Source organism: Ochotona princeps, chromosome 19 (assembly GCF_030435755.1).
Source record: "Ochotona princeps isolate mOchPri1 chromosome 19, mOchPri1.hap1, whole genome shotgun sequence".
Taxonomy (NCBI): Eukaryota; Metazoa; Chordata; class Mammalia; order Lagomorpha; family Ochotonidae; genus Ochotona; species Ochotona princeps.
This window is the reverse complement of record NC_080850.1, coordinates 30,667,922-30,695,498: the sequence shown is the minus strand read 5'-3', so window position 1 is coordinate 30,695,498 and position 27,577 is coordinate 30,667,922. Positions and strand designations below refer to the sequence as shown.

Sequence of the window (27,577 nt, the reverse complement as noted above, 5' to 3'; positions counted from 1 at the left end):
CTGGGAGAAACAGAGATTGTCCGTCTGCTGGTTCACTCCCCAAATGTCTGCAACAGCAGAGCTTAGCCAGTCTGAAGTCAGGAGCCTCGTCTGGGTCTCCCATGTAGGTGCAGGGGCCAAAGGACATGGGCCATTCTCCTCTGCTTTCCCAGGCCATAAGTGAGGAGCTGGAGATACGATTTAGTACCCGTTGGGATGCCAACACTGCAGTGAGAGGCTTAGCCTACCACACCTCAATGCCGGCCCTGGAATTATGTCTTTGTTTTCTCTATCTATCTATCTATCTATCTATTTATTTTTGCTATCTTGGTTTTTTGGAATTGTATCTTAATTTAGCAGTTAGGTCACTGATAGTTTTCACTATCTATGGATCATAAGTATGTCAATCAGAACAGTTGGATTCAGTCAGTTGACACTGAACAAACTTGGGGGCCACCCACATCATCAAATTCCAGTTTGTTTTTGTGTTTCCTGAGTTTCATTTATCTGAAGTATTTATTTGCTTATAGGTGTTTTATTTGAAGGACATAAAGGGGGATGACTTTTGTTGGTCTGCTGTATTATTGAATCAGCTGAATGTTTACAACTGTGTGACTAATTCTGGGCTTAGTTCCATGGCTCCAGGTTTATAGAGACAATATGTTCAGCAAACTAAACACAGGAACACTGAAATGGTTGTGGTGGCCAAATCATAGGCTATGCCAAGAATCTGATGCAATAGAAAAGAAAATTATCCCACTGAGAAGTACATTTATCAGTGTGTTCATGAACAAGAAAATATTTGGAGTTGATTAAAAAGCAAAGGAGAATATACAGAAAAAGGGTAGTACCTATAGGAAGAACTGTACAGACAGCACTTTTGAATTGTCATACCAACAGGAATTCTTAATTCTTCTCTCTGGAGCCTAAAGACAGATTAGACCCACTGTGTTTGTTTCTTGTTAGACATAATCTGATTTTTGGCCTTCCATATCAGTTTAATGTATGAGACAGCTTCCTGAAGTTCAATTCTTACTTCCTATTTTTATTAGTTTTAAAAGAAGGTATCACTGCTGTTAAAGCTGCTCCTTTGCTGCAGTTGATAGCCTTATCACGCTGTCTCAAGAGGTCCCCTGACCTTGATTGGGTGGCGGGGAGCGGACAGAAGACCCCAGGAATCAGGGACATAATCTTGCTGTTTCCACTTACTGTTAATGACACTTTAAAAATTCACCTAAATTAGCAAAATAAATAAAACTACTCTTAGTGAAATATATAATAATGAAGGATAAAATGAAACAAATGAATTCAGTTACTTGTTTGTTTTGTCTGAAATGTTTAATATATTTGAATTGTCTGGAGGAGCCTGTATGTCTCTGTACCTTGAGATAAATTTTACCTTGGGTCAGGAACTAGACACATAAAGAAAAAGGCAATTATGAGAAACCCAAGGAAATTAGCAAGAAACAGTTGTGCAATTGGAGGTAGTTCTTTAGGATATACTCCTCTCTTTCCTCTTACCAGCACTGCCTTCTTTTCTCTATATTTGGATCCCAGTAGCCTCTTCACAATCCCATTTCTCCTGGTATAATCTCTTCTTCCTCTGCCTGTCTCTCCTGGCATTACTGTTATTGCTATTTTACCAAACTGAATGTTGGATAAATAAAACCTAGCTCAGGTAAGAATTTGGTTATTTTCAAGGTACACAAGGGATATGAGGGAGGTAGCATGGGTACAAGAGTCAGAAGCCTCCATCTGTTTTCATGTCTAACGCTGGCACATGTGTGATCTTACCTAGACAAATAATCTCATGTCTGTGTCCTGCACTCTTATCTGAAAATGAAATGGAACCTAATTCAAAATGGAGTCTTTTAGTTCTAACATAGTTTTTCTTCTCATGAACAAGAATAGCAAAGTTGGAAATACTGGCAACCATGAGAATGTTTGCAGTGCAGAGGTTGAATGCCCTTATTTCTGGTTCTCACATGGAATCCAAAGGCTGCTACTAAACGGGAGAATACTGACTGAGACTTTAGTGGAGGCAGAAGAAAACCTTTCACAATCCACAGGGAGCCCTGCTCAGGTTGTTAAGAAACATCCTGCTAAGGCACAATAAACCTCATGAGTTACAGTTCTTTCCAGAATAAAACTATTACATCAAGATTTCTGGACCGTTACTTCCAGGACTGTTCAATATAATACAAATCCATCAATGACAAAATTATTTGTTTTAAGACCCTTTAAACCTGTGTGGCTACAGTGTGCTGACTTGCCCTTTTATAGGCCAGTCTGCTTCCTTCAGTCCCTGCTCTCAAAGGGGAAATTTCATCACCTCAGCTAACGAGACCGAAGAAGAGAGTTGGACAGCCAGTGGTGACCTCTCCTAACCAGAGGTAAGAAATCTCAGGACTTGGAACTCCAGTTCCCATCTGTTGTGTAGGTTCTGGCCAAATCTTTCTTCCAACCTCATACGTAGTGCACAAAGGGAGCATTCTCAGTTTTGAGCTAGCTTGTAGAAGGGTAAATATTATAATCTTATTATGGTTTGAAGCCAAACAGAAGAGTACTTAGTATAGGTAGTTCTGTCTCACTGTTGAAGACCTTTGGACTCGATTGTAAACCCAGGAAGAAGCAAATAAACTTGGAGGAACACTGCTTCTGAACATGTTGTTCTAACTAGCAAGATGCATTGCTACCAGAAAGTGTGCCTGGTTTGACGTTCTTCCCAGTGGACCCTGCCCTGGGGTGAGAAGTTCTGATAATGGCCCATTTCCTTTCTCACTTCACTGGTTGTCTCTTTTTTGTAATTACCTGCCACCTCCTGTTTTGTTTTAATGGTATTGAATGTGAACTGAAAAGCAGCTGTTCTGATAGCAAAGACCTATATTTCCTTAGAGGTTTAATCACAGCTCTGAAAGAAGTAGGGCCTGGCTATAAGTCTGGGTTTTTTGGATAATTAGTGTTGCCCCTCTCATTTAAATTCTTAGTCCTTCATCCTGCTTTCATGGATAAACCTGACTTTCTCTCTAAAGCCAACTAATTATTCTGTAGTTTCTCATTCTTGACCTACACATAATTTCTCAAGAAAAGTTAGCTGTAGGCATTAGTCTTTATTGTAGTAACTGCTGTTATTTGTAGTAGAGATTAGTAAAAGGGAAATCTCATTCCAACATTGATCCTGCTTGAAAATCGTTGGCACTTCTCTCCTAGTCCTAGGTCTGGCTGTTATTCTCTTGATAAGTCTTTTCTTCACAGCCCCTTGGATAAATGTCAGTATGCCCTGGTAATCTCATCCGGCATTCTGGGACTTCACACTGCTCAAATCTGGAGCACCAGCCCAAAGTTTCCCTCTGAACTTCATGCCAATAGGTCTACTTCCTTCCTGTCACCCTGGACATTACACCAATACTCATTCCCCACTATTAGATATACCCCTCTTCTTATTTTCCCCTTCTTTCTTATTTTCTTATTTATTAAATGGTATACCAGCTACTAGGACTCTGGCTCCCTTCCTCACCTCACCTCACCCTTAATTAGTGACCTTATTCTTCCTTCTCTGTTCCCACAGCCCTTGCTCCCACCTCTTTTCGCTAGGCTGGACTCCCCACCTTTAGTCTCACTATCCTTTACCCCATCCTTCTTTGCTCTCACCCTCCAGCAAGACTTACTCTCTCACCTTGCTTAAAAGCTGAGTTGCAGTAGATGGTTCTCCAGTCTTTCAGGCTTGACCTTCCTGTATTATCAAGACACCTTATGAGGCTGGCACTGTAGTGTAGTGGGCTAAGCCTCCACTTGTGACACCATCCCATAGTGGATGCTGGTTCTAATCCTGGCTGCTGCACTTCAGGTCCAGCTCTCTGCTTTTGGCATAGGAAAGCATCAGAGGTTGGCTCAAGTCCTTGGGCCCCAGTACCCATATGGGAGGCCCAGAAGAAGCTCCTGGCTTCATGTCAGGTCAGCTCCAGTCCTTGTGGTCATTTGGGGAGTGAATTGCCAGATAAAAGATGTGTGTGTGTGTGTATCTTTCTGTAACTCTGCGTTTCAAATAAGAAATAAAATAAAAGACACTTCATTTAGGTGCAAGAGGCTCCAAAACCTTATTTGGAATCACATATGCTTGCTACTTGGTGTGTGCTCCTGAGGATCTGCAACACTATAAATCAGATTTAAAAAGTGTAGAATTTTTTGGTCAAATCTAACCTATATCAGAGTGCTCATTTTAAAAAAGATTCATTTTTATTTATTTGAAAGGCAGGGTGACTGAGAGAGGGAGATCTTCCAAATGACTACAACAGCTGAGTGCCAGGCCAAATCCAGGAGCTCAGAGACTCTTTCAGGCCTCCCACTTGGTTGCAAGGATCCAAATACTTGGGTCACCATCTACTGCTTTCCTAGGCACATTAACAGGGAACCGGATCATAAATGGCACGGCCAGCTCTTGAACCCCTGCCTAAGGGAAGCTGACATTAAAGTTTGAGAAATTTATTCTTACAATAAAGCTTTTTTTTTTGAATGAGGATATTACAGCTCGGGGGGGTGGGGGGAGGAAGAACTGAAAGAATCTGATGAAGCCAGAGCTACTTTTCATAAATGAGTGCAGTCCAATGCTCTGTACTTAGTTTTGGAGGTTGGAGACAGTACTGATTTTGAGGAAGCCAAATATAACCAGTGAATGAAGCTGGGATTTTTTTTAACTGTACATAGATACTAGACTTAACTGTCCTGTCACTACTGTCTTGCCTGCCACATCACTATATCCTTATCAAAATATCTTACCCTCCAAAGCCAGAGTGACCCTTATTTTTAGCTAGAGGCCAACCCCTTCTCACCTGTTCCCCACCTTTCCTTAGCTGTGGCCGCAAGGTGGAAGGGCAGGCCTCCCCACTGTTGATGTCGCAGATGTCGCCTCCCCACAGATTCTGCCCTTACTCATTCTTTAATAAGTCGTTTTCACTGCTTTTTGGAGCCAGCACCCTTTTCACTTTGTACCATAATTGTCTGTATTTACGGGGGCAGCTGTGCTGAGAGACTCTGTAGATAAATTCAGGTTTGAATCCCAGGTTCCTCTCCTCCAAGACATGTGACTCTGAGCCAGTAACTGACATCTGTTGGGGGCTTTTCTTCATGGTAAAATATGGCAAATTGTGCTTTACCCCATACGCTGTTTCACCTGCCCCCCAACTCCCAGTGCTCAGCTGTAACAGTCACAGCCCACCAGGTCATGTAACGCCTGTAGTCGGCCTAGTCAGTGTTGGGCCAATAGGAACTGGAGGCTGGTGTCCTTTAACAGCTTGGGCGGAGTCGGGGCTTGCTCCCTCCCTGGTGGCAGGGGCGAGGTTGTCGAGGTTGTGTGGTTGAGGGATGCTCCGCCCCAGGCGTGACGTAGTCCCGGTGTTGTTGCCTGAGGCCACAGTTGGTTAACTAAGGCCACCTCAGACTTTGCGCAGTGCTCCGTGGCTTTCTCCCGTGCCCACAGCACCAGCTGGTCACCTTCCTGAGCCTTCTCGCTATGTCTACATCAACAAGCTGCCCGATTCCCGGGGGCAGGGACCGGCTGCCCAACTGCTACAGCACCACGCCAGGGGGCACGCTATATGCCACTACCCCCGGAGGTCAGCAGGCCAGGGTCCACCAGCGGTGGACCAACGCATGCGAGCTGTCTGTGGGGGTGGGGCGGTGGGAAGTTGTGTGCTTTTGCCTTGACCACAGTACCCTCCACAGGCTGTAGTGTTAGGGGAGGAGATTTGAAACAAAGACTTAGTTTTCATAAGCCTCAAGAGATGTGACAGTGCTTTGATCCCAGCTTCCTAATAACTGGGCTGTGATCCCTCTCTGGCTTGGGTTTGGTTCATCCACTGTAAGCTCTGAGCCTCCTAACATTGCCCCAGGTCAGGAAGCTGGGGCAATGGCTTGAAGTTTGTACCACTGACTGGTGGTGGTTTGGTGGGGCCAACAGCTTGCAATCAAGAGCTGCTGGATTCTGGGTCCAGGGGCTGCTGCCACGTGGAAGCCTAGGGGAGGGGTGCAAACAGGACAGGGACACTGGGGGCTGAACCTTACAAGGATCAAGAGAGGACCAGATAAGAACGTTCCCCATGTTTCAGGGGAACCGGCTCCTCACTGTGGAAGATGAGAACCAAGTGGCAGAGTGAAGCAGAACTGCCAAACAAGGACGCTCCAGAGGGCTAGCAGAGCATCCCTAAGTCCCCAGGCTCCAAGTTGGGTGCTCTTCTTTGAGCACAGACCGGAAGCTCCCCCAAACCTAAAACCTGCACCAGCTGGTATGTCCCACTTGCTTTATGCTGTTGAGCCACATCTGGGTAGGCCCAGGATCCTATTAGTGAATTCTGTGCAGGTTTCTTGGGATTGCAGGTTTCCTAGGATTGCAGAGCAGATGCCCTTTGGCACAAAGGGTAACACTGGTACACACCATACTTCCATTTGCCAAAAAAACTGTTATCTGGGGCCCCAGTTCTGTGAGCTCCCAATCTCCTGACTCTAACCTCAGCCCCTACCCCTCATCAGGCACCAGGATCATCTACGACCGAAAGTTCCTGCTGGAGTGCAAGAACTCACCCATTGCCCGGACACCCCCTTGCTGCCTCCCTCAGATTCCCGGGGTCACAACTCCTCCAACAGCCCCACCCTCCAAACTAGAGGAGCTGAAGGAGCAGAAGGAGACAGAGGAAGAGATACCCGGTAAGGAAATCAGGGCCTAACATTACAAAATGCCCCCAGCCCTTGAGTTCAGAAGCTTTATGAAGTGGAATGGGTATTCAACTCCAAGAGGGATTTTTACACTAACCCTGGGCCTGCATGCCCTCACACCAGCAACCGGTCCTGCCTTTTCTCTCTCCAGATGACGCACAATTTGAAATGGACATCTAATCCAGTGCAGATGAACCCTGGTGTGGAATTATAGAGGGAGCCCTCAAGCCGCTGCTGCCATCACCTCTTTCTGGGGTATCCAAAGGCCAGCTGGTCTCATCTGATGTGGAAGGAACTGACTTATTGATTCCGGGCCTCCTTTAGTTCTGAGGCAGCTAGACCAGGGATAAGAGTGGGCTATTTGCCAAGCCCTAGCTCTATTTTATCCTTGGTCTGTAGGTACTCCTCCTAACCCATCCCTCTATGCTTAGGGGCTGGGACTGAGGGTGGAGTATGTCACCTTTTGTCTGCTTAGTAAACATTCAGAGAAATGCGTCGCCTCCGGTGTTCTCAATGCTGGTATATCCAGGTTCAATCACAGGCTATACAGGAACTACCAAACCAGAAGCAGCAAATGTCCTATTCTTGTCAGGGGCTCTTCCTGCCTTTCCAGGAAGCAATCTTCTGGGAACAGGGCCTTCTCAGTCTTCCCCTATTCATTCCAAAGCAACAATCTCCCATTCTGGAAATGTATGCTCTGTCTTATAGCATCATGTCCACTAAAAACCTGGATTTCTTTTTTTCAAAGGTTCAGGAGAAACTGTAGGACCCATATTAGAGCCCAAAATAAGACAGCACCTTATTTGGTTAGAGCAAGTCCTGATATTTCTCTTCAACTTCTACAAAAACCCCACTGCTTCTTACCCCGTCCCACCAGCACACTTGAACAGTGATACAGTGTAAACTGTGCAGTCCAAGTCTGTTCTCAGGTTGACGTGAACCCAAGGGTGAAGCTGCTCCCCTAACCAAAGGATGTTTGGGAAAAGAAGCAGTCAGCAATCTGGTCGTGCTCAGTAAGGCCCTTTGTGATGAAAGAAGGAAGGAAAACAGGTCTGCAGGATACACAGGGCTCAAGGCACTTGAGGACACCAACGAGGACCAGAATTGGCACAGGAAGCGCTTATGTCCTACCTGAGGCCCACCACCGAGATGTTTTTATTGAAATGCATGTTTGGGGTCACAAGTGGCCACCCTATTGCCTAGTTCCTTTTCCCATACAAGTGGCTCAGGCCCAATAGGACAGTGTCTCTGGTGGTGAAGAACCAAGTGAGAGAAGTCCTGCCACATCAAGGCATAGGTGATGTGGCGTGAATCCAGGGAACCAACAGGATTATGGCACCTGCTGAAAGCCTGGCCTGGTCTCGTTCTCAGCTGCGGCTTCAGATCTCCCTTCGTTGGCGGCCTCCTCTGAAGATAGACTCCTCTTTTCTGCAATTAATCTTTTAACTCCCACCATCCACTGACTGACTTCAGTCACATGGTCCACCATGAGTGAGCGGTGTATGTCATCTGCTGCATCCCACTGGTGACTTGAAAGCTCTAAGAGGAGACAGGGATTAAGCAAGCTACGTGGGTTAAAAGACAGATCCCCTGCCTCCCATCCCAGTTAGTCAAAATGTCAGCGTCTGTTCCAGCTCAAACATCCATGGCAGGACAAGACACTTAGGTTGTGCCAGAAAGCCCACCCATACCTTGCACCAGCAGAGCCATCCTCTTCTTTACAGGAACTGACAGCTTCCCTCTAACCCACTGTTCCCGCAGGAGCACCAGGCGGCGGCTGATGTCATCACATAGCTGCTTCTGAGAGATACAAGTGCCCTCCCAATGTGGTAGCCCAACAGCGAGTGGGGAAGGCATCAGAGAGGTGCCTGCTTTTGCTGGCCCAGGAAGTTTACAATTAAACCTTAGAGTTTTGGTTCTTGATCCAAAGGTTAGATTTCCTCAGTAAGAACCTAATAAAACATATGCATATATGGCTAGAATTTTTAAATTTGAGGGGTTTCTCAAATCCTCAAAAACTCATATTGTTACAAATAAGGAGACTAAAAGATAAAAGAAATTATCATTATGTCTCCTAAGAGTGTCCTCAGATCTCTTGCCTCCAGAAAACTTAGGAAACACTAATAGAAATCACCCAAGCACAAAGTCATCACTCTGCTCTGAATGGCCTAAAGGTATAGAAAATCAAGCTGACAATTGGTTCTGTAATGGAAACTAAATTTTCACAATCCTCTTTTAATTGGCTTTAGTGAACCCTTCTGAAAGACTTTGTTTATTTTTCTGGAAAAACCATATCAGATTCTGCAGATGTCAATAAAAGCCGTTGCTCACGGGCCTATGGATGGGTGCTCTCCCCAACCCCAGAATGCCAGGCTTACCCTTGTGTGGCCGTGACAGTCCTTCAGTGCCTGTTCCAAAGGACCCAGAACATCCTCCATCAGAGCCTCAGACTCAACGGCTGGGGAACTTGTAGACTCCACACAGGAAGAGGAACAGCTCTCCCCAGGTGGAGGCCCGGGAGCCTTACTTAGAGGTGGTGGTCCAACTGGGGGGTGCCCCGGAAGGATCTCTGATGTGGGAACTGGAAGGTAAAGATCAAACAATACAGCCTAAATAGGTAAGCAGCACAACTCAAAATTCATCCTTTCTAAGGGCTACTCTCTAGCATAACTCTGATTCACACCTACACACAAAATGTGCACTTATTGTCCCTACTATATACCAGACTTGTGCTGCACACCAAAGACTGCAAACCAGACAGGTTAGGTTCCTGAGAAAAGTTTCTAAGTTATGTTACATGCTACGAAAGAAATATAAACTGATTATGTGGGCCTGGCACTATGGCTCAGTGGATAAATCCTTGCCTTCCATGCACAAAGATCCCTTTTTTGCACTGGCTCATGTCCTGCCTAATCCACTTCCCATCCTGCCCTCTACTTGTGGCCTGGGAGAGTAGGGGAGGATGTCCCAAGTCCTTGGAACCCTGATCCACATGAGAGACCCAAAGGGGGCCCCTGGTTCCTGGCTTCAGATCAACTTAGCTCAAGTCATTGTGGCAATTTGAGAAGTGAACCAGCAGATGGAGGATCTTTCTGTCTCTCTTCTATAAGATCTGCCTTTCCAATAAAAGTGAAATAAATCTTTAAATAAAAACTTATGGTTTTCTGAGCTTGTTACAAATAACTTGCTTAAAATGAGGTACTATAGCAAACCGTGAGTTTCACAAGGTTGCAGTAACTTAGGAATACAGGTATAGCTGCTAGGTGTGCATACACCAAAACATAATCACAAAACTAGCTGATTTTACTCAGTTTGGAACTGATGAATGAGTAAGATGCAGCGAGAAACAACTGAAGGAATACGTACTAGGTAGAGGTTAAGGGCAGTTCCCAAGAGGCAGGGAGAGACACTTGTTCTAGGGACAGAAATGAGACCTGTATGTTTGGAAATCAGTAACACTGAAGCTATAAGCAGGGATATAGATACTGCAAGGCCTTCCAGGAGTTTGGTCTTGAACCTAAGGGTAACAGGTTCCAGAAGTGGAGAGGGGATGGACTTATTTACATGTGTGTTCTGTGAACAACTGAGAACAGGTCAAAAATGGAGGCAGGACACCAGTTGGAATATTAGTAATCCAAGGAAGAAGATGCTGTCAAGGAGTAAGACTAGATGAGGGCAGTGATCTAAGATTGATTCAGGAAATAGCAGCTTTGGTGGATTGCAGGTAAAGAAGAGAGGAGTCAAAATTACTTGGTGTCTGATTTTAGCAATGAAAACCAATGGAAGAGAGTCAAGCATTTCTAGGCATTAACATCAAGAATGATATTTTAATTCATCCAATGATTTGGCTTCTCAGTGACCTGAACACCTACCTTACCTCCAGTAATCATATTCGTTCCTCGTACTGCAGTTTCTCATTCCCCTCTGCCTTATTCACAATACACTGTCACCTCCAAATCTCATCTCCCCTCCCTACTCTTCCAGCCCAGCTATTCCAAAGTCTGGGAGTGTTACAATCATTCCCTTATAAATTCTGCCTTCTTCACTTCCTCTTACTGTCCCGCTTTTTTGTTTTAAAAAAACTTGCCCATACTTTGGAAGAAAAAACTATGTAGGTATATATCTACATATCTCAAAATGTATTAAACACTGCAGTTCGGGCCTGGCGCGGTGGCCTAGCAGCTGGAATCTTCACCTTGCATGTGCAGGATCCCATATGGGTGCTGGTTCTGATCCTGGGCAGCCCCTGCTTCTCATCCAGCTCCCTGCTTGTGGCCACGGAGGACAACTGAGGACAGCCTAAAGCCTTGGGGCTCTGCACCCGTGTGGGAGACCTGGAGGAAGCTCCTGGCTCCTGATCAGCTTAGCTCTGGCTATTGCAGCTACTTGGGGAGTGGATCATCGGATGGAAGATCTTCCTCTCTGTATATCTGCCTTTCCAGTAAAAATAAATTTTAAAAATCACAAAAAAGAAAACAACACACTGCACCTCATTATTAACTCTTCAGGACATCATATCCCCTAGACTTTCTGCCTTCCCCTTTCTCTGTTATCTCTTCAGAGTAACTGAGAATGCCTGATGTTTCCTCCAGGAAAGTGTTCATCACACAGGAACTCTCATCTTCCCACTATCTAGTCTAATTCCCCTGCACATGTAGTCACTTTCCTTTCCTACAAGAGATGAACAGTTCCTATTCCTGTTAAAAGCCTTCTGTTCAGCTGTACTCTGCATCCAAATTCTTGTCTTTGGGCTTTTCTTCCATTATCAGTACTCCCTCTACTAATCATCCCAGAGTCCACATACATGCAGTACTAGCAAAAACAACTTCCCTTCACATCCTGTTTTCACCTCATTGCCCCATTCACAGAACTTATTGAATGAACTGTCTACATGATCATCAGCATTTTCTCACCATTCCAGAAACTGTTCTTGTTAAGGATAACTGGTGATTGTTGTGTCTGTCACATCTAGTGTTCCCTTGTCTCTTTCAGTACTCCTCACTGTTAACTCATGACTTCATGATTTTGTTCTTGAACCTTTGCTTACTTGCTGACTCCTCCTCTACTGAATTCTTGAAATGGTCTGAGTAGCAAGTGTTCAGCCCATGCATATTCCCATGTCAGAATGCCAGGGCTTAATTCCTAGGTCTAGCTCCTGATTTCAGCTTCTTGCTGCTGCAGACCCTGGGAGGTGATGGCTCAAGTAACAGTCTTCTCACTCACACTGGAGACCCGGAGTGAGTTCTTTTTGTTACCAACTTCAGCCAGGCCCAGCCCCAGCCATTTGTGGGCACTTGGGAAGTAAACTGACTGATGGGAATTCTATTTCTTTCTCTTAGCCTCAAAAGTTTTGTTTTTTAATTTGCCTATATTACCAAAGTAGCCTTTAAATTTGTCTTTACATTTCCTCCCTAAAATCTCATTTTCGGGCTTGGCAGCGTGGCCTAGTGGCTAAGGCCCTCGCCTTGATCCCATATGGCCGCTGGTTCTAATCCCGGCAGCTCCACTTCCTCTCTATCTCTCCTCCTCTCAGTATATCTGACTTTGTAATGAAAATAATATAAATCTAAAAAAAAAAAAAAAAATCTCATTTTCCACAGAGCAGACCTTAAAGATGCCAATCAGGAACTGGCAATGTGGTACAGCAAATTAAGCTGTTGCCTGCAATGCTGTCATCCCATATGGGCACTGGTATGAATCCCAGATGCTATACTTCAGATCCAACTTTCCCTACTGAGAAAGCAGAAGATGGCTAGAGTGCCTGGGCCCCTGGCAATTACAGGAGAGACCTGGATGGAGTTCCAGGCTCCTGTCTTCACTGAGTGGCCATGAAGGAGTAAATAAACTATCACAGAAAAGCTTTTTCTCCCTCCCTACATTGGCCTTTCAAATAAAACAAATCTTCAAAGACGACTTAAATCAGTTAGTGACCCTCAAATGAGGTTTCTTCCCCCCCAGAAGAAATGAGAGGAGACATTTCTAGCTATCACAACTAGGTGAGCACTACTGGGATGAACTAGGTAGAGGTCAGGTATCTTAGAGTGCACAGGACAGCCCTGCCTCCAAAACAAAGAATTGTGATTGTTCCACCTATCAGCAGTCCTGAAGTTAAGAAACCCCATCTTGGAGCCAGTGGCGTGGTATAGTAGGCTATGTCTCCACCTGCATCACTGGTATCCTACATGGGGGCAGATTCATGTCCCAGTTGCCCCATTTCTGATACAGCTCCCTGCTTATGGCCTGGGAAAGCAGCAGCAGACCTAAGTCCTTGGACCCCTGCACCTACATAGGAGAACCAGAAGAAACTCCCAGCTTCATATCTGCTCAGCTTTGTTTCGGCCATTTGTGAAATGAATCAATGGAGGGAAGATCTTTGTCTCTTTTCTGTAACTCCACCTTTCCAATAAAAGTCTTTGAATACACACACACATATCATTCTTTTCAGAGGGAATGATATGAACAGGGGGACATTTGCTTAAAGAACCCAGTGCAGTAGCCTAGCGGCTAACATCCTTGCCTTGCACATGCTGGGATCCCATAAGGACACCAGTTCTAATTCCAGCAGCCCCGCTTTCCATCCAGCTTCCTGCTTGTGGCCTGGGGGGGGGAGGGCAGTCGAGGATGGTCCTGTTGTGCCGGATTTTGAAATCCCCAGATAACCATCAAGTTTGAAGTCTGTGTTAAGGCATAAAGGTGGTTTATTCAGGTTAGCTTAGGTCTCCCAGCTGGGCTGGGGGAGGGGCAGCCACAGCCAAGGCTGCTGCAGAATCCCCAGGGAGGGCAAAAAGGAGAGAATCAGCCAGAGAATGAGAGTCCCCCAGTTGAACAGCCCAGCATTCTAATACATTTTAGGCTATTAATTATACAGTCATGATTTAACAGGCTTCTATTGGTGGGTTTGAAGCAAGCAACTTTCAACTCTCAAACTGATGAACTATAGGGCGGTGGATCTTATCAAACACCAGGTACCTCCTTCCTGAGGAGTGGTCTGCCTACGTGACTGCCAGGTGTCCTGCTGGGTGTCATGTAGATTATCAGGCCTGGAGTTCACACAGTCCCCAGTCAAGCCATTAAGGCAGAATCACAAAAGGCAAAAAATATCTAGGTTTTTCAGTCCAAAGCTTTAGGACCCTCCAGGCTGCTTGGGACCCTGCAACCCCGGTAGGAGACCCGGAAGAAGCTCTGGGCTCCTGGCTTCGGATCACTGCAGCTCCAGTCGTTGTGGCCGCTTGGGGAGTGAATCAATGGATGCAAGATCTTCCTGTGTCCTCCTCTCTGTATATCTGACTTTCCAATAAAAATAAAATAAATCTTTAAAAAAGGAAAAAGAACCCAAGCCCCTGGCCCTAGCCCACTCACAGAAAAGGCAGTTTTTGCAAACTTCTGTGGTTTCCTACTTTACAAAGATTAAAATGAGAAGTTTTCACTCTGGTTTACAAAATTAACTACACCCTAACCACTGCATTTTCTTTCTTTTTCCCAAACTTTGCTCTCTTCTTAACACTCCTCTTAGCAGTTTCTTTGGCTGGGAATGTTCCTGCACTTCACCTTTGCCTGCCTGACTTCCAGTCTTGACTTCAGGCTGCCAGCCCTTCAGACCCCTAATTTAGTTACCCAGCGACTTCCACCTTACCCTGTTCGATTTCTGTTTCACCTATCAGGCCATCAGCAGGGCTAGCATGCAGGCTCCACAGTGGCAAAGACCTTTCATCTTGTCCACTGCTGTTCCTCCATCAGTGTCTGGCGCTTAGTGGGAGCTCAAGAATACCGACTGAATGAATACGTTAAATCGAAGATGCTTATTACACACTCAAGACTCGGAACAACTATAGCTATAGAGTCGAGGAGGAGGGCTATTGTTGAAAAACAATTTGAGAATAAAAACAAATAAATAAATAAAGCCCACTGGTATGGATTGTACCACCGGGGATGAAAGTATAGGGAGTCTCTTGAAACCAAGGTGTCACTGGCCTGAGCAGCCGACGTGGCCTCAGAAAAGTACCTGCCCGCCCTAACCTCCAAACTGTTTTTTACGGAATACTCGGAAATGCCCTTCGGAAAGGCTGGTCCCTGGCACCGCCTAGTCTCCGCGCACAGGGCCCCACGCACCTCTTGGGGATCCATCCTGCGGGGCTGCCACCCTCTTTGTGAGCGGCGTTCGCTTGGGCCCGCCAGTCTGCGTCTGCAATCCGTACGAGAACTGCGGGGGGTCGTTCCAGCCGCGCTCCTTGTTGCCTGCGGAGGAGAAAGGACGTGTGTGACGCGGGACGGGAGAAGACGCGGGTGCTGGGGAGGGGCGGCAGTGGGTCCGCCACCCGCGGCGTAGCCGTCCCGAGAGTCAGCGGGGGCGAAGACGGCGCCTCAGTCCGGTCGCGCTCACCCGGCTTCACGTACAGCTCCGCCATCTCCACTTCCGCACAGCCAGCGGGGCAACGCGTCACTTCCGGGACGGCTGCTCCCGAGAGCCTGCGGGGACTCGTCCAGGACCCGACCGGCCAGAACCCGAACCGCCGGGAGCCGTTGTGGGACCCTGCGTCAGCGCGGTCCGGACCCCGGTCACAAGGCACCACGTGGGGCCGATGCTGTAGGAGCTTTCGTCCTCTCTGGACTAAATCCCAGTTCTCTCAAGATTAAGTTCAAATTACCAGAAACCCCCTGCCCCACAGATGACCCTCTATAATGTAGTCAAATGGACTTCTAGGGACTCACCCCTGCCCACTGCCCTCACATGGCCACACATTTTTCTGGGCTCAGTAACAAGCACTAATCTCCCTTCAACAATCGGCTTGGAGGGCAATTCTTGTGGAAGCCTTCAACAATGCTTCAGGCTGAGTTAAGGGCCTCACCAGACCTCCTCCAAGTCTTCGAGATTTCCTAGTTGTACTACACAGAAGCTTCTATATTGTTGGACTCAGTCTCATAAGGTGGTGTGTCCCCAGTGCCTGGTTCAGTGCCTGGCACATAGATCTTGGCAGGTATGGTTGTTAGAGGGAGTCAGATTTCCATCACACCAAGTACAGACACAAAGAAACTCACTAAGCATAGGTTATTAGCCTCCCAGCCCTGCCCTAGGTCCCACATAGCCACACCTGGTGAGGTCACTGAAGGATTTTTATTTGCACTGATTTTGCTATAAAGTGTTGCTGAGGTAGAGCCGACTGTCAAGGGCTTGACCAGGGCAAGGAACATGAGGACCCAAGGAAAAGGAAGCCAGGGACCTCGACTGGGGTCCAAGGCCTCTCAGTCATCCCTAGAAACAATACGATGGACAACAAATGGTGGGCATGGGTAGAGGGGGCAGGGCCTGGACAAGACTCCCAAGTGGTCAGAGGCTGCTGTAGGTCCTGGGGAATGAAGGGGTCAAGAGTTGGCTTGGCCCTGAGCCTCTTTCCCCAGCCCTCCCAGATCAATCTAGGACATATGGAGCAGAGAAGGTTTCAGCCGGAAGGCCTCCAGGAAAGAGAAGACACCCCGCTTTCGGGGTGCTGCTCCTGCACCCCCAACCCCACCTTTGAGCAGGGGGAGCGGTGGGGGGCCTCCTGGGGATTCCATGGAGCTGGTCCGTTTGAGGCGCAGGCGGGCACGGGCCTGCGCACCCCAGGCCTTGCCTCGAGCTGCAGAGGCCACAAGACACTTCTGGTACTGAACCTAGAGAGAAGCGGAATGTGAAGATCCAGCCTCCTTCTGTCTCTGCAAGACACAGAACTGGCCAAGATCTCTATCTGACATGAAGCCCGTCACTGACCATGCCTGGAACCCCCTCCCCCCGCCCCACAGCATTTCTAAGTCACTCAATAACAAAAACAGAAAATTTGACATTGAGCACTTCAGAAGGACTGGGATCTGGGTGTTAGGCATTTGGTATAATGTAACTGAATTCAGTCTATAAAGTGGTATTTTCCTCATTTCACAGGTGAGTCTATTGAGATTCAGAGAGTAAAGGAGTGATTTTACCAAAGTCATACAGCAGAAAGAAAAAACAGTAGAATCTGTCCTCAGACTTAGTTGTAGCAAGCTGTGGAGCCTGTGCCTTTAACCATGCCTACCACTGTGTGACTCTGCCATCTCTCAGTGGCACAGTGGTCCCTCCTGAGGCAGGCACTGCTCAAAGGGAGTGTCTGCACTCAGAGCTCCATTTCCAACGCAGCTACACCAGCTGTCTCCTACCTGAACTACTCAAAGAGGCCTGATTGGTCATCCTACCTTCTCTTGGGTCTTCAAAAATCTTTTGCCCGAGCTACAGCTTAGCTCATCACCCTCATCCACAAACGTAACTTTATTGTCCAGCTTCACACTGCTGAATGGTTCCTAGCGCCTTGGGATAAACTTACCGTTCTGACTGTTGAGAGGGCCTCATTTCACTGTATCCTTAGACCCCCTTGCACACCATATACACTTGATTCTTTCAGATACTCTAACCCATTAAGATCTCTCTCCACAGCTGAGGTTTCCTCTCTGGGGCACATATATCCTGCTTCTTCTTCACGGCTAATTTCTTCCTTGGACCTGTTTTCTGTCACCTCTTACAGAAAACCTTCCTGACCCTTGGAGGGGCCATCTCTTCCATCATCCTATATTCTTTCTGGTCTGCCCCTGTGGAGGCCTTTGTATTCCATGTAGTCAGGGCTGTGCTCTCCATACCACCTAATCCACAAGGTTACATATAAGGCCTGGGACCCTGCAGGCTCAGATTTGCCTCAAATTCCCACAAATGCCCATAGATGCCAAGAAATATCCCGAGAGACACGCAGGAAAGACAATGCCCATCCTTCTGTGCGCAACCAACACCCCCCCATCCTGGCTGCATGCTGAAATGTACCCGTGTAAACCAGGGTCAGAGCTCCTGATAATTTAAGAAAAAAAATGGGAAAAACAGTTATTAGATAAAATGTCCTAGCACTTAAACTAATAAAAACTAACTAAATAAAGAGTAAGGATAAAAATACCCATGCACCAGAGTTAGCCCTGGGACCACTGGTTTGCAATTTCCAGAGGGGCTGCCCATCCTATGTGCTGCTCACGGCACAGAGCAGCTGTGCGACAACCCCAATTGCCCATTCCCACTCTTAACTCACCATACAGGCAGCCTGCACAGCTTCAGAGAGTCCCCCTGCATGGGGCTGACACCAGAAGGCTGCACACTGGAAACTCTGATGGCCTAGGTCAGCAATGAGGCCAAAGGTGTGGGGGTCACGGCCAATACCAATGAAGGTCACCAGGCGTACAGGACACTGCCACAGCGGCTCCTCCTCTGCACGGGCTTCTGCCTACCCACACCAGGGTTAGTCACTGGAGGGCCAACCATAGGCAGGATCCCGCAAAGCTCTTCCAGCAGCAAGCAATGACCCCTCAGCTTCCCTGCTTACCCCTCCACAGCCCCCAAGTTCACCCTCTTCAGGTACCTGGATGGGATGTGCAATCATGAGAGAGTCAGATACACTGATTGTGGCAGGAACCCAGGTGTTCCGGTCTCCCCGGGCAGTGAGGGTACCAATGGCTTCATTCAGCACATCCATACCTGGGATGATATACTCACAGTTCCAGTTGTAAATAAAGAATTGGGGGTGTTGAAAGGGGAGTGTCTAGACCCCTCCCAGTGACTTGGAATTTAGAGCTGGGAAAAGGAGAGCTGGTGCTGGGCCTAGAATTCCAAGTTGGGAAGACTGGCATATACCAGGCCATGCATACAAAGCCATGGGAGGAATACTGGGAAATGGTGATGGAACCCCATTTCACCCACCTTCCTTTCACATCATGCGGCCTACCCCACCCTGCCCTCTCCGTCCTCACCCATGGCTTTGGGGACTGGCAGGATCCCCATATACAGTGCCTCAAACTTCTGAGCAGCCTGGCTCACGGCGTCCAACAGCTCCACTGAAATATACACACCATGTGGGCCTGCGGGCTCACCCTCAGTGATCTCCTTCCCCACACTAAGAGGGCCAGGCCCAGGGCAGTTAATCTTAGAAGAACAAAGCCCCCGGGTGCTCTTCCAGTTTGAGGGACCAGTCATAAAGAAGTCTTAAGTAGCCAGAACAACCCCTACCCTCAGCCATGCATCTGTCCTCAAAGCATCCCAATGCTGCCATGTAGCACCCAGCTTCCCATACCTTGCCGCGGCAGGTCTTCAGGAGAGATGGGGTCCGGGGCACAGCAAGAGGCATCACTACCAACCCCTACTCGCTCTGACAAGATCTAAAATGCAATGGAGCCAGTATAGCTCTCTGCCCCCCATGCCTTGGAAGCTTCAACCCTTACCTACATTCCCAGCCCCACACCTGGCCCTTACCTGGGCACAGAGCCCATGGAGGGCACTGGCAATGGCCTTGGCAGGGACATCACAGCGAAACACATGACACTTGAGCATACAGCTGTCTTTGTCACCCGCCACAAAAGCGAAGTCCCTGGCAGAGGCAGAAATGGGGGCTAGGGTAGGCTGGTTAGGGGCAAGGGCCAGTGGTGCCTGCTGTAGACTAGACAGCCATGTCAGAGATACAGTAGGGATAGGGTAGGGTGGATAGGGTGAGGGTTTAGTGTACCTGGTGGACACTCACCTATCACTGTTCCAGAAGCATGTGGGAGCACAGGAGAGAATCAGCCCAGCCTCTTGGGCTCTCCCCAATCTGTCCCTGCTGAGCTGGGCCCACCCTCCCCAACCAGGGCTTGAGCAGGCAGGGGAGGCAGTGCTGGGTCCATGTCAGAGGATCTGTATCCAGGGGTTCAAATACCAGGGATCAGCATCAGTGGGGAACCGTAGCCTGCAGGGGGAGGGAGAAGCAGCTCTCGTTTTGGGGAGTGTCAAGTCCTCACCGACCCTTGGAGCTGCCCACACCCCACACACGGATGTGCACCAGAGGCTGGCAGTGAATCAAACTGTGGTCCAGGGGATTCACCAGGCTCATAGCATCCTTCTTCAGTATCATCAGCATGTTCTGGCCCTGCGGAGGATGGAGTTCAGAATCCCACAGGGGCAGGTCAATCAGGAGCAACTGCCTCTGCCGGGCTGGGCTGAAGCCAAGCAGCTTACCTCGCCCCAGGCACTGTCTGGAGGCTGGCTCCGGCTGCGGGTCTGGGCCAGCTGCTGGATGCAATTATTGACTGCGATACTGCTCTTCCCTGGTGCCAGGTCCTCTTCGGGTACCTCCACCCACCCCAGAGAGCGGACAGCAAAGCACTGAAGTATTACAGGAAGGGATGGGAGCACAGAGAGGTAGAGCAGAGCAGCAGGGGTGACAGACTTCAATCCCACCTCATGACAGTCCCTCTTTTCACACCTGCTCTCCTCTGCTCAATCCCACCCCAACTCCTGATTTTTCCCTTAAATCCTCCCAAGATCCTGGGCCAGCTCCCAGGCCCAGTCACTACCTTAGCACCTGGCTCCAGGCTTTGGACGTAGGAGGACTCCTCACCATACCAAGACAGAGAGCTGCTGGAACAGACGAAACAACCAGTGAGAAAATCACACTTCCTATGGCAGGTGCATTTGTAAAACCCAGTCCAAACAACATTGAGGAGCACTGCACAGGGGCACAGGCTGTATCCTGCTTCTGGTGAGGCTGAATTTGACAAATATACAGTCAGGACAGGAAGGGGCCCACAGCATTTTAAATGAAATTCCTTGGAAATACGGTTTAGAATTTGTGAGGAAACTCAGCACACAGAAACAGAAGGAAAAAAAGTCACAAGCATGGAGCAGGGCCAGTGTGTGGGGTAGACACCCAAACTGGAATGAGACTTTAGAATACAAGACCAGAACCTAAGTCAACAAGCCAAGATCCAGGAACATGACATGTCAGGACTAAAACACAAAAAAAGCACACGTAGCCAAGATGAAAGTTTAGAGCACTGTTCAAGAACAGGGGACACAGCCAAGAACACAAAACAAACCCAAAACAAGGGACAGAGTCCAGAAGCTGGTCTGGTTCATAGGTCCAGCTGCATGCCTGAATGCCACAGAACTTCAAACCTTCCATTGTGCCTGAGCTATCTATTACCTCCGGTCCAGGGAACTCTCCAGGCTAGAGAAGGATCGTCCTTTGGGGGGTCGTAGTCCCCAGGTCCTCTCCGACCCCTGTGAAGTGGGGGCTTGTAAGTGTAGCTGAAGCCAACGTGCACACAAGGGCTCAGACTCCTCACCCTCCACCTACCGTGCCTGAGTCCTCTGCTTCTCCTAACTCCCAGGTGGGCCGCTGCCACTGGGTGCTTCCGCTGGGTACATGCCAATAATAAGTACCAGCAGCATCACGGATCTTCCTCCAACCGGGGGGCAGGCCTGGCTCCCCCTCCAGATTCTGGTCTCCCCACAAGTCATCTACAGGAACACGGGATTGAAGAAGAGGAGCACACCATCAGTTCAGAATAACAGCCTCCAACCAAAAGACTGGAGGTCCACAGTACCGAGTCTGGCAGACATAGCGTGTGATGACCACGGTTCACCTTGATCCTCACACAGAGACCTATCCCGTCACCCCCAGCCCCAACTTTGAGCCTCCGAGTAGCCTTTCCCCCTCAGCTCCTGCTTCTCCCACCAGGCCCCTTCGTGCACACCATCGCAGTTGACCAGAATGATGGCCAGCATGTAATCCTTGCCCAACATGTCCCCGCCGGCCTCTTCCCGCCGGCTCGCAGCCCACAGCGACCTCGGGAGCTGCAGCGGCTCCAAGCCCAGCCTCTCTGCGCCTGAAACGGGCTGTCCGACTGGCGCTGCACAAACACTTGGGCGGAGAAGGGGCCGGCCTCGGGGGCGGGAAGAGGAGGGCCTGAGCAGCACCGCCCGCCGAGGAGTGGTGCGGGTAGACAGGCGTGTGGATCCCCGAGTAGAGGCGCGTTTCCCTGCGTGGGCAGACGCACGAACGCCACAGGCCCACTGACGTCACAACGCAATTATGAGCTCATCACCCGGTAAAAGGCCGCCCAGTCCTTCGTGCACTGTGCGACCCGCGCGCGAGTGCGATCCTGGCACGTGAGTCGTGCGCGCGCGCACATTCAGCCCGGGGATGCCATGGGAGGGGTCACAGGGAAGTATCTGAGGAGAGCGCCGGTACTCAGCCTCCCAAAAAACACTCCCCATTTGTTCCCCGCCTCCCCTGAAAAAATGTCCCGGAAGAGCTTCCGCCCTTAGTAAAGATGGCGATAACACGTGCTATAAGGAGGCGGGGCTGCGTCTGCGCAACAAGCTAGGCCGGGAAGATGGCGGATGACAAGGTGAGCGAATGTGGGGTGGTCAGCTTTCGGGGGTGGTCAGCTTTCGGGGGTGGTCGCTACACTCCGTGAGCTTCTTGGTTCTGGGTAGGGTGATACTGGAACTGCTCAAACATAGCGGAACACTTTGTTCCTCGGAAGCTGTTACAGACTGCCTCGGCACCGGGAGAGGGCGGGGCTTAGCTTTGGAACCCCTCAAGTATCCCCCTACCGTGCTGATACCCAGAAAGCAGCACACACTGTGTTGCGTTCACCCGGTAACGCTGCTCACTGTTCCCCACGTCCTAGCCCCCGAATGTTTCTTCCACACACGTGGGGTTTCCTAACTGCACGGACGCCCAAATCACCCTTCAGACTCCCTTGTAGTTAACACCATTCGGTTAATGTACTCGTTCTTGCCCGCAGTTAGTATCCCTCGGATCCAATCACTCATATTCACTCCTGGGTGACTTGGCAGAAAAGGGGTAAAGCTTGGGCAGAAATCAGGCTGACTCTTGGTTGTCCAGGGAGCTGCCTCGGGTCATTCATTACTCACGGTTGAACTGGAAGTTCAGCATAACCCACGGGTCTAAGTGCTGACCAGTGCCTATAGGCCCAGGGACACAGCAGTCGAGGTGGACCGTCTGTCACACTTTTCAGGAAATTCTGGGTCCAGTTAGTAGGCCTGAATGAAGGTTCCATAACTGTGCTTCCTATCTCCCCTAATATAAAATGCTTGAGTTATTTTTTTAAAAATATATATTCATGATTTTAATGAAAACTTTTTTTCATTAATTACATTGTATTACATGATACAATTCCATAGGTACTGGGATTCTCCCCCCTTCACCCCAAACCCTTCCCCCATGGTGGATTCCTTCACCTTGATGCATAACCACAGCTCAGGTTCCGTTGGGATTCCCTCATTACAAAATACTTGAGTTATTTGTTAAAAGTTACTGCTACCCATCCCATCTATCCCCCTTACAGGCCCCTGCATTTTGTGCTTTTTACTGCCTTTCCTCCTTTATCACTGGCATCTTGGGAAGAAATTCTTTGGATCAGTCCATCCCCCTCACCTCCCAGCCTTTGTTACACTAGAAGGGAGGAAGGTGCAGGTGTTTGGCATAGTCATTAAGCTTCCACTTCTGACCCCTGCATGCCATATCCAGATGCTTGGGTCCAAGTTCTGGGGCCAGTTCCAGTTTTCAGGTTCCAGCTTACACACTCTGGGAGACAGCAGCTGATGGCTTCAAGGTTTTGAGTTCGTACTATCTACCTGAGAGACCTGGATGGTGTTCCGGGTTTCTAGGTTTGACCTGGCCCAACCCTAGCTGTTGGGAGCATTTGGGCAGTGAATCAGCATATGTATCTCTTTTGGTCGCTTTTTTGCCTTTCATATAAATAAAAATAAATTTTAAAATTAAAGAACATAGAGATGGGTCATTCTGTTAGAGCCAGCCTTTTCCTTGTTCTAGGATTCTCTTCCCAAGCTTAAGGACCTGACATTCCTCAAGAACCAACTGGAAAGCCTACAACGCCGGGTGGAAAGTGAGGTCGGCAGTGGCGTGAGCCAGGTAGGGCTGCTCTCCCCGCATCCCTTAGGCTTCATTGCCCAGCGTGCTCTTGTGTGTGTTGGATGGATGGTAGAGACATGTTCAGCAAATGGTTATTGAAGTCTGTTGTCAGATACCCCAAGGAAAGTTCTTCTGAAAAAGTGGTCCCTGAACTAAGGTTGTAAGCAGAAGTTAACTCCATGAAGAGGGGACTGAAAAAAAATAATCACTCCAGGCAGATGGAACCACATCATTAAAGCTCTTGGGGCTGAGAAGTAGCTTTACAAACATGGTGGGATATAAGGAGGTCAGTTTGACTCCCTTGCTTGGGGAGTATGTGACCAGGAAATGAGGCCAGATGAATAAGTGGGGCTCAGATGACTTGGGCAACTCCCGCCTCTGGCAATAGGGTTTTATGGTTGGAACTCACCCCAGGGTTCTGAGATTATGTGAGCAAGGGCTCCTAACATTCTTTTCCCTGCTCCAGACATGGAGAAAGTTTTTGAGAAAGTATCAGTGCCGGCCAGAGAGGAGACGAACAGGTGGTGCAATGCTTGTCAGCCCAGTTGACAAGGTTCCCCACAATGGGGAGAGCCTGCCTGGCTGAGTTTCCTTCTGCGTTTCTCTCCACAGGATGGCTCCCTCTTGTCCTCCCCATTCCTCAAGGGATTCCTGGCTGGCTATGTGGTGGCCAAACTGAGGGCATCTGCAGTATTGGGCTTTGCTGTGGGCACCTGCACTGGCATCTACGCAGCTCAGGCATATGCTGTGCCCAACGTGGAGAAGACACTGAGGGACTATTTTCGGTCACTGCGCAAGGGGCCAGACTAGGTTGGGATTCCATGGGGGAGGCGGCAGCCTTTCCATTACAGACACTTGGTTTAGCTTCCCTGGCTGTGACTCATTGGCTTTTTCCAACTTTGCTTCCTCCTTCATCCTGGCTTCCCTTTCTTCAGAGAACGAGTGGTGGCCTGTTAGCCTGCACCCTGGGCTCCTCTTCCCTCCCTAACTCCATGGTACTGTTCCCCAAGACTGTGGCTTTGAGGGCCACCAGCCCCTTCCTCTCACAGCCCTGAGCTACCTGTCTGCAGCTGGCTCTCATACTCAGTATTCTCTCTGGCGATGCTCCACGGCTCCTCTCTCTTGAGGGTCGGCTCCATAACTTGATTTTCCCCAAATGTATTGCAATCCTCCCCTCTCCCTTTCTAGTCCTTGCTAGCTACACAGGCCTTTTGATCTGGTGAGGGCATGAGTGGAGAGGACGGGGGTATGCCAAGCCTGGGCCGTCCTAGGCAGGCCCGCTGGACCCTGATGCTGCTCCTGTCCACTACCATGTATGGTGCCCATGCCCCATTGCTGGCGCAATGTCATGTAGATGGCCGAGTGCCTTTTCGGCCCTCCTCCGCTGTGCTGCTGACAGAACTCACCAAGCTGCTGCTGTGTGCCTTCTGCCTCCTAGTGGGTTGGCAAACGTGGCCCCAAGGAGCCCTGCCCTGGCGCCAGGCTGCTCCCTTCGCACTGTCAGCCCTGCTGTATGGCGCCAACAACAACCTGGTGATCTATCTTCAGCGTTACATGGACCCCAGCACCTACCAGGTACTGAGCAATCTCAAGATTGGAAGCACAGCCCTGTTGTACTGCCTCTGCCTCCAGCGCCGCCTCTCCACACGCCAGGGGTTGGCACTGCTGCTGCTGATGGTGGCGGGGGCCTGCTACGCAGCAGGTGGCCTTCAGCACCCTGGAAATGCTCTTTCTGAACCCCCTCGAGCAGCTGCCACTGGCCCCATGCCCCTGCACATCACTCCGCTAGGACTGCTGCTCCTGGTCCTGTACTGCTTCATCTCGGGCCTGTCATCCGTGTACACAGAGCTGCTCATGAAGCGACAGCGGCTGCCCCTGGCCCTGCAGAACCTCTTCCTCTACACTTTCGGTGTGCTTCTAAACCTGGGTCTGCATATGGGAAGCGGGCCTGGCCCAGGCTTCCTGGAAGGTTTCTCAGGCTGGGCAGCCCTGGTGGTGCTGAGCCAGGCACTCAGCGGACTGCTCATGTCAGCCGTCATGAAGCATGGCAGCAGCATCACACGCCTCTTTGTTGTGTCCTGCTCGCTGGTGGTCAACGCCGTGCTCTCGGCAGCACTCCTACAACTGCAGCTCACGGGCGCCTTCTTCCTGGCCACGTTGCTCATCGGCCTGGCTGTGTGCCTATACTATGGCAGCCACTAGCCCCAGGACACCTTCACCCTGACCCTAGAACCTGTAGGTTGGGCACCACTTCCAGATCTATCCCCTCCCCTCAGCAGCCCTGTCACAAGTGCCTTGTGAGAAAAGCTGGGGAAGTGAGGGCTGCTAGGTTAGTGTCTGGGAGGTGGGTAGATAAAGGGGTATCCCTGGGAGATGTACTTAAGAAAACTTACCTCTCCACCCACTTCAAATTCTTCCAGACAAAGGAATTGAGGGTGCATCAATATCTAGACCTGAGAAATGAACCCATCCCTGATGAGGGAGGCATTCTGTCTTATCCCGGATGAACATAGTTGCTCAGACTAGGGTGTTGGAAACAGGTAGCTTTCATTGCCAACCATGGTCGCCACCCCAATCCCCGGCCCACTTTCCCCAGGCCTGGTACTTACTGCTGCAGCTCAACCATGGTGCACGATGATATCCTAAGGGATACTTAGCCCTGACTGTCTTACAAGATGGTCCTGTTGCCACAGATCATACAGCTGTCACCCAGGCTCTGGAGCTGTGTCAGCTAGAGCAGTGCCTGGAGAGATTTCCCCCATCCTCTTCTACAGTTCTGCTCCCCACAACCAGCCTTTGTTCTGGAAACTCTGAAGAAGGCTGGAGCTTGACTCATCTCAGGGAATGTCGCCCCTGGGCCCTGGCTTAAGCCACACTTCCAACCTCTCCACTTATCCCAGGGGCCTCTTGAAGCCCATTGCCACCTGTGAAGCTCCTAGGAGGTACCATCATTCCCCCTCTGGGCCTGCTCCAGCCCGGCAGTGTCCCAGCTTCTAACGGCCTGGGGAAGCTCTCCACAGAGTGACCTGGGACCAGGTACAGGAAACTTCTATAGCGCAATCAATGTCTCCTTAACCACATAAGCAATAAGGTGTTAATAAATAAAGTGTTTTGGGAACAGAGTGGTTCCTACAGCTGGCATGATTGTCTTCTCTGTTGCACAGTTCCCCTCAAACATGATTTTGGTCTTCCTGGCGTCCTGAGTATTTTAATTCCGGAGATATGTTTAGGAGAAAGTGATGCTTGTTCCTAGCTGGCCAGTGGCCTGACTTCTTTAGGAGCTCTTTGGAGCTGATAATAGTGGCCTGACTCTTTGGAGCTGATACTAGTCTTTGTCAAACAGCTTTGGAAATTCCCATAAGGTACAAATCTTGGGCTCTGGGAAATGTTGAGAGAGCTGAAAATAGAAGGTACTAGGCCCAGCAGGACAGATGACTCCAGGCTGAAAAGCATTGCTAATTTTCTGAATCTCATTTCCTCTGCTTCCCCCAGCGGTAATTGCAGATGGCATTTATCCTTTTAAGTTATTGCCAGGGATTGGGCATTTAGTCTAGTAATTAAGGTACCCGTGTCCCATATTGGAATGGCTGAGTTCAAGTCCCTGCTCCTGATTCCAGTTCCCTACCAGTGCAGACCCTGGGAGGCTATAATGATTCCTCGAGTAGTTAGATTCCTTCCACGCATGTGGGAGAAGTGGATTGCCATCATCTCTGGCTTTAGCTCTGCCTCTTGGAAGCATTTGGAGAGTGAACCAGTAGATGGAAGCTTTACATCTTAAACTATTTACTTGAAAAGTTATAGGGAGAGGGAGAGAGAGATCTTCCATGCGCTGGTTTACTACCCAAATGGCTGCAGTAGAACTGGGTCCATCTGCAGTCAGCAGTTCCTTCCAGGTCTCCAAAGTGCAGGGTCCAAACACTTGGGCCATCTTTTGCTGCTTTCCCAGGCACAATAGCAAGGAGCTGGTTTGAAGTAGAGCAGCCAGGATTTGTACGATGTCCATTATGTGATGTTGGCAGCTTTTCCTGCTGTGCCACAGCATTAAGCTCCATTTTTTTTTTTAAGACTTACTTTTAGGGGCCTGGTGTGGTGGCCTAGTGCCTAAAGTCCTCGCCTTGAACGCGCCGGGATCC

The 27,577-nt window shown here is 49.2% G+C and overlaps 5 protein-coding genes across 16 annotated transcripts in view; 3 read left to right on the top strand and 2 right to left on the bottom strand.

The window, feature by feature from the left end:
• ANKHD1 (ankyrin repeat and KH domain containing 1) overlaps positions 1 to 7,181 on the top strand; it is a 117,591-nt gene extending 110,410 nt beyond the window's left edge. For all 8 annotated transcript variants that reach the window (XM_058677231.1, XM_058677232.1, XM_058677227.1 and 5 more), the window contains 3 exons: positions 2,263 to 2,372; positions 6,505 to 6,678; positions 6,839 to 7,181. In XM_058677231.1, the coding sequence (XP_058533214.1) occupies positions 2,263 to 2,372; positions 6,505 to 6,678; positions 6,839 to 6,842 (288 nt within the window). In that variant the 3' untranslated portion in view covers positions 6,843 to 7,181. The remainder of the gene's footprint in view (positions 1 to 2,262; positions 2,373 to 6,504; positions 6,679 to 6,838) is intronic.
• A 634-nt stretch (positions 7,182 to 7,815) lies between these two features.
• On the bottom strand, positions 7,816 to 15,189 carry SRA1 (steroid receptor RNA activator 1). 2 transcript variants are annotated; one of them, XM_012927412.3, is made up of 5 exons: positions 15,068 to 15,189; positions 14,797 to 14,922; positions 9,066 to 9,268; positions 8,379 to 8,487; positions 7,816 to 8,226 (listed from the first exon to the last, which is right to left on the bottom strand). In XM_012927412.3, exons 1-5 carry the CDS (start codon positions 15,090 to 15,092, stop codon positions 8,018 to 8,020), a joined length of 672 nt encoding a protein of 223 aa, XP_012782866.2. In that variant the 5' UTR covers positions 15,093 to 15,189; the 3' UTR covers positions 7,816 to 8,017. The 2 variants fall into 2 exon arrangements, with proteins under 2 accessions (XP_012782866.2, XP_004586536.2); XM_004586479.4 differs by lacking the exon at positions 8,379 to 8,487 and having other exon boundaries at positions 8,019 to 8,226.
• A 591-nt stretch (positions 15,190 to 15,780) lies between these two features.
• APBB3 (amyloid beta precursor protein binding family B member 3) lies at positions 15,781 to 21,597 on the bottom strand. Of its 4 annotated transcripts, XM_004586481.4 has the most exons (13): positions 21,235 to 21,298; positions 20,835 to 20,998; positions 20,682 to 20,758; positions 20,053 to 20,116; positions 19,715 to 19,861; positions 19,498 to 19,625; positions 19,242 to 19,247; positions 18,977 to 19,091; positions 18,798 to 18,882; positions 18,478 to 18,561; positions 18,090 to 18,205; positions 17,763 to 17,954; positions 15,781 to 16,335 (listed from the first exon to the last, which is right to left on the bottom strand). In XM_004586481.4, exons 1-13 carry the CDS (start codon positions 21,281 to 21,283, stop codon positions 16,099 to 16,101), a joined length of 1,464 nt encoding a protein of 487 aa, XP_004586538.2. In that variant the 5' UTR covers positions 21,284 to 21,298; the 3' UTR covers positions 15,781 to 16,098. The 4 variants fall into 4 exon arrangements, with proteins under 4 accessions (XP_004586538.2, XP_058533204.1, XP_058533205.1 ...); XM_058677221.1 differs by lacking the exon at positions 19,242 to 19,247 and having other exon boundaries at positions 19,498 to 19,629; positions 19,716 to 19,861; positions 21,235 to 21,597; XM_058677222.1 differs by lacking the exon at positions 19,242 to 19,247 and having other exon boundaries at positions 19,498 to 19,629; positions 19,716 to 19,861; positions 20,053 to 20,113; positions 21,235 to 21,596.
• Positions 21,598 to 21,776: 179 nt separating this feature from the next.
• LOC118760114 (SLC35A4 upstream open reading frame protein) lies at positions 21,777 to 24,312 on the top strand. The gene is made up of 3 exons (XM_036497069.2): positions 21,777 to 21,891; positions 23,346 to 23,444; positions 24,057 to 24,312. Exons 1-3 carry the CDS (start codon positions 21,877 to 21,879, stop codon positions 24,252 to 24,254), a joined length of 312 nt encoding a protein of 103 aa, XP_036352962.1. The 5' UTR covers positions 21,777 to 21,876; the 3' UTR covers positions 24,255 to 24,312.
• Positions 24,313 to 24,459: 147 nt separating this feature from the next.
• Positions 24,460 to 26,585, top strand: LOC101522392 (probable UDP-sugar transporter protein SLC35A4). The gene has a single exon (XM_004586644.4). The coding sequence runs from the start codon at positions 24,672 to 24,674 to the stop codon at positions 25,644 to 25,646; it is 975 nt and encodes a 324-aa protein (XP_004586701.2). The 5' UTR covers positions 24,460 to 24,671; the 3' UTR covers positions 25,647 to 26,585.
• Positions 26,586 to 27,577: the final 992 nt, after the last annotated feature.

What these genes read in the sequence shown, in the direction of transcription:
- LOC118760114 (XM_036497069.2), top strand. An exon ending in TCGGCAGTGGCGTGAGCCAG is followed by an intron (nt 23,445 to 24,056) that starts GTAGGGCTGCTC and finishes TTCTCTCCACAG; the next exon opens with GATGGCTCCCTCTTGTCCTC.
- SRA1 (XM_012927412.3), bottom strand. Translation starts at nt 15,092, where the DNA reads ATGGCGGAGCTGTACGTGAAGCCGG. An exon ending in GGAGCTGTACGTGAAGCCGG is followed by an intron (nt 14,923 to 15,067) that starts GTGAGCGCGACC and finishes TCTCCTCCGCAG; the next exon opens with GCAACAAGGAGCGCGGCTGG. An exon ending in ACTGTCACGGCCACACAAGG is followed by an intron (nt 8,488 to 9,065) that starts GTAAGCCTGGCA and finishes TGTATCTCTCAG; the next exon opens with AAGCAGCTATGTGATGACAT.
- APBB3 (XM_004586481.4), bottom strand. Translation starts at nt 21,283, where the DNA reads ATGTTGGGCAAGGATTACATGCTGGCCATCATTCTGGTCAACTGCGAT. An exon ending in GCCAGTCCCCAAAGCCATGG is followed by an intron (nt 18,206 to 18,477) that starts GTGAGGACGGAG and finishes ATATCATCCCAG; the next exon opens with GTATGGATGTGCTGAATGAA. An exon ending in CTGTGCAGGCTGCCTGTATG is followed by an intron (nt 16,336 to 17,762) that starts GTGAGTTAAGAG and finishes GCTTCTCTCTAG; the next exon opens with GTTCAGTACCAGAAGTGTCT.
- LOC101522392 (XM_004586644.4), top strand. Translation starts at nt 24,672, where the DNA reads ATGAGTGGAGAGGACGGGGGTATGCCAAGCCTGGGCCGTCCTAGGCAG.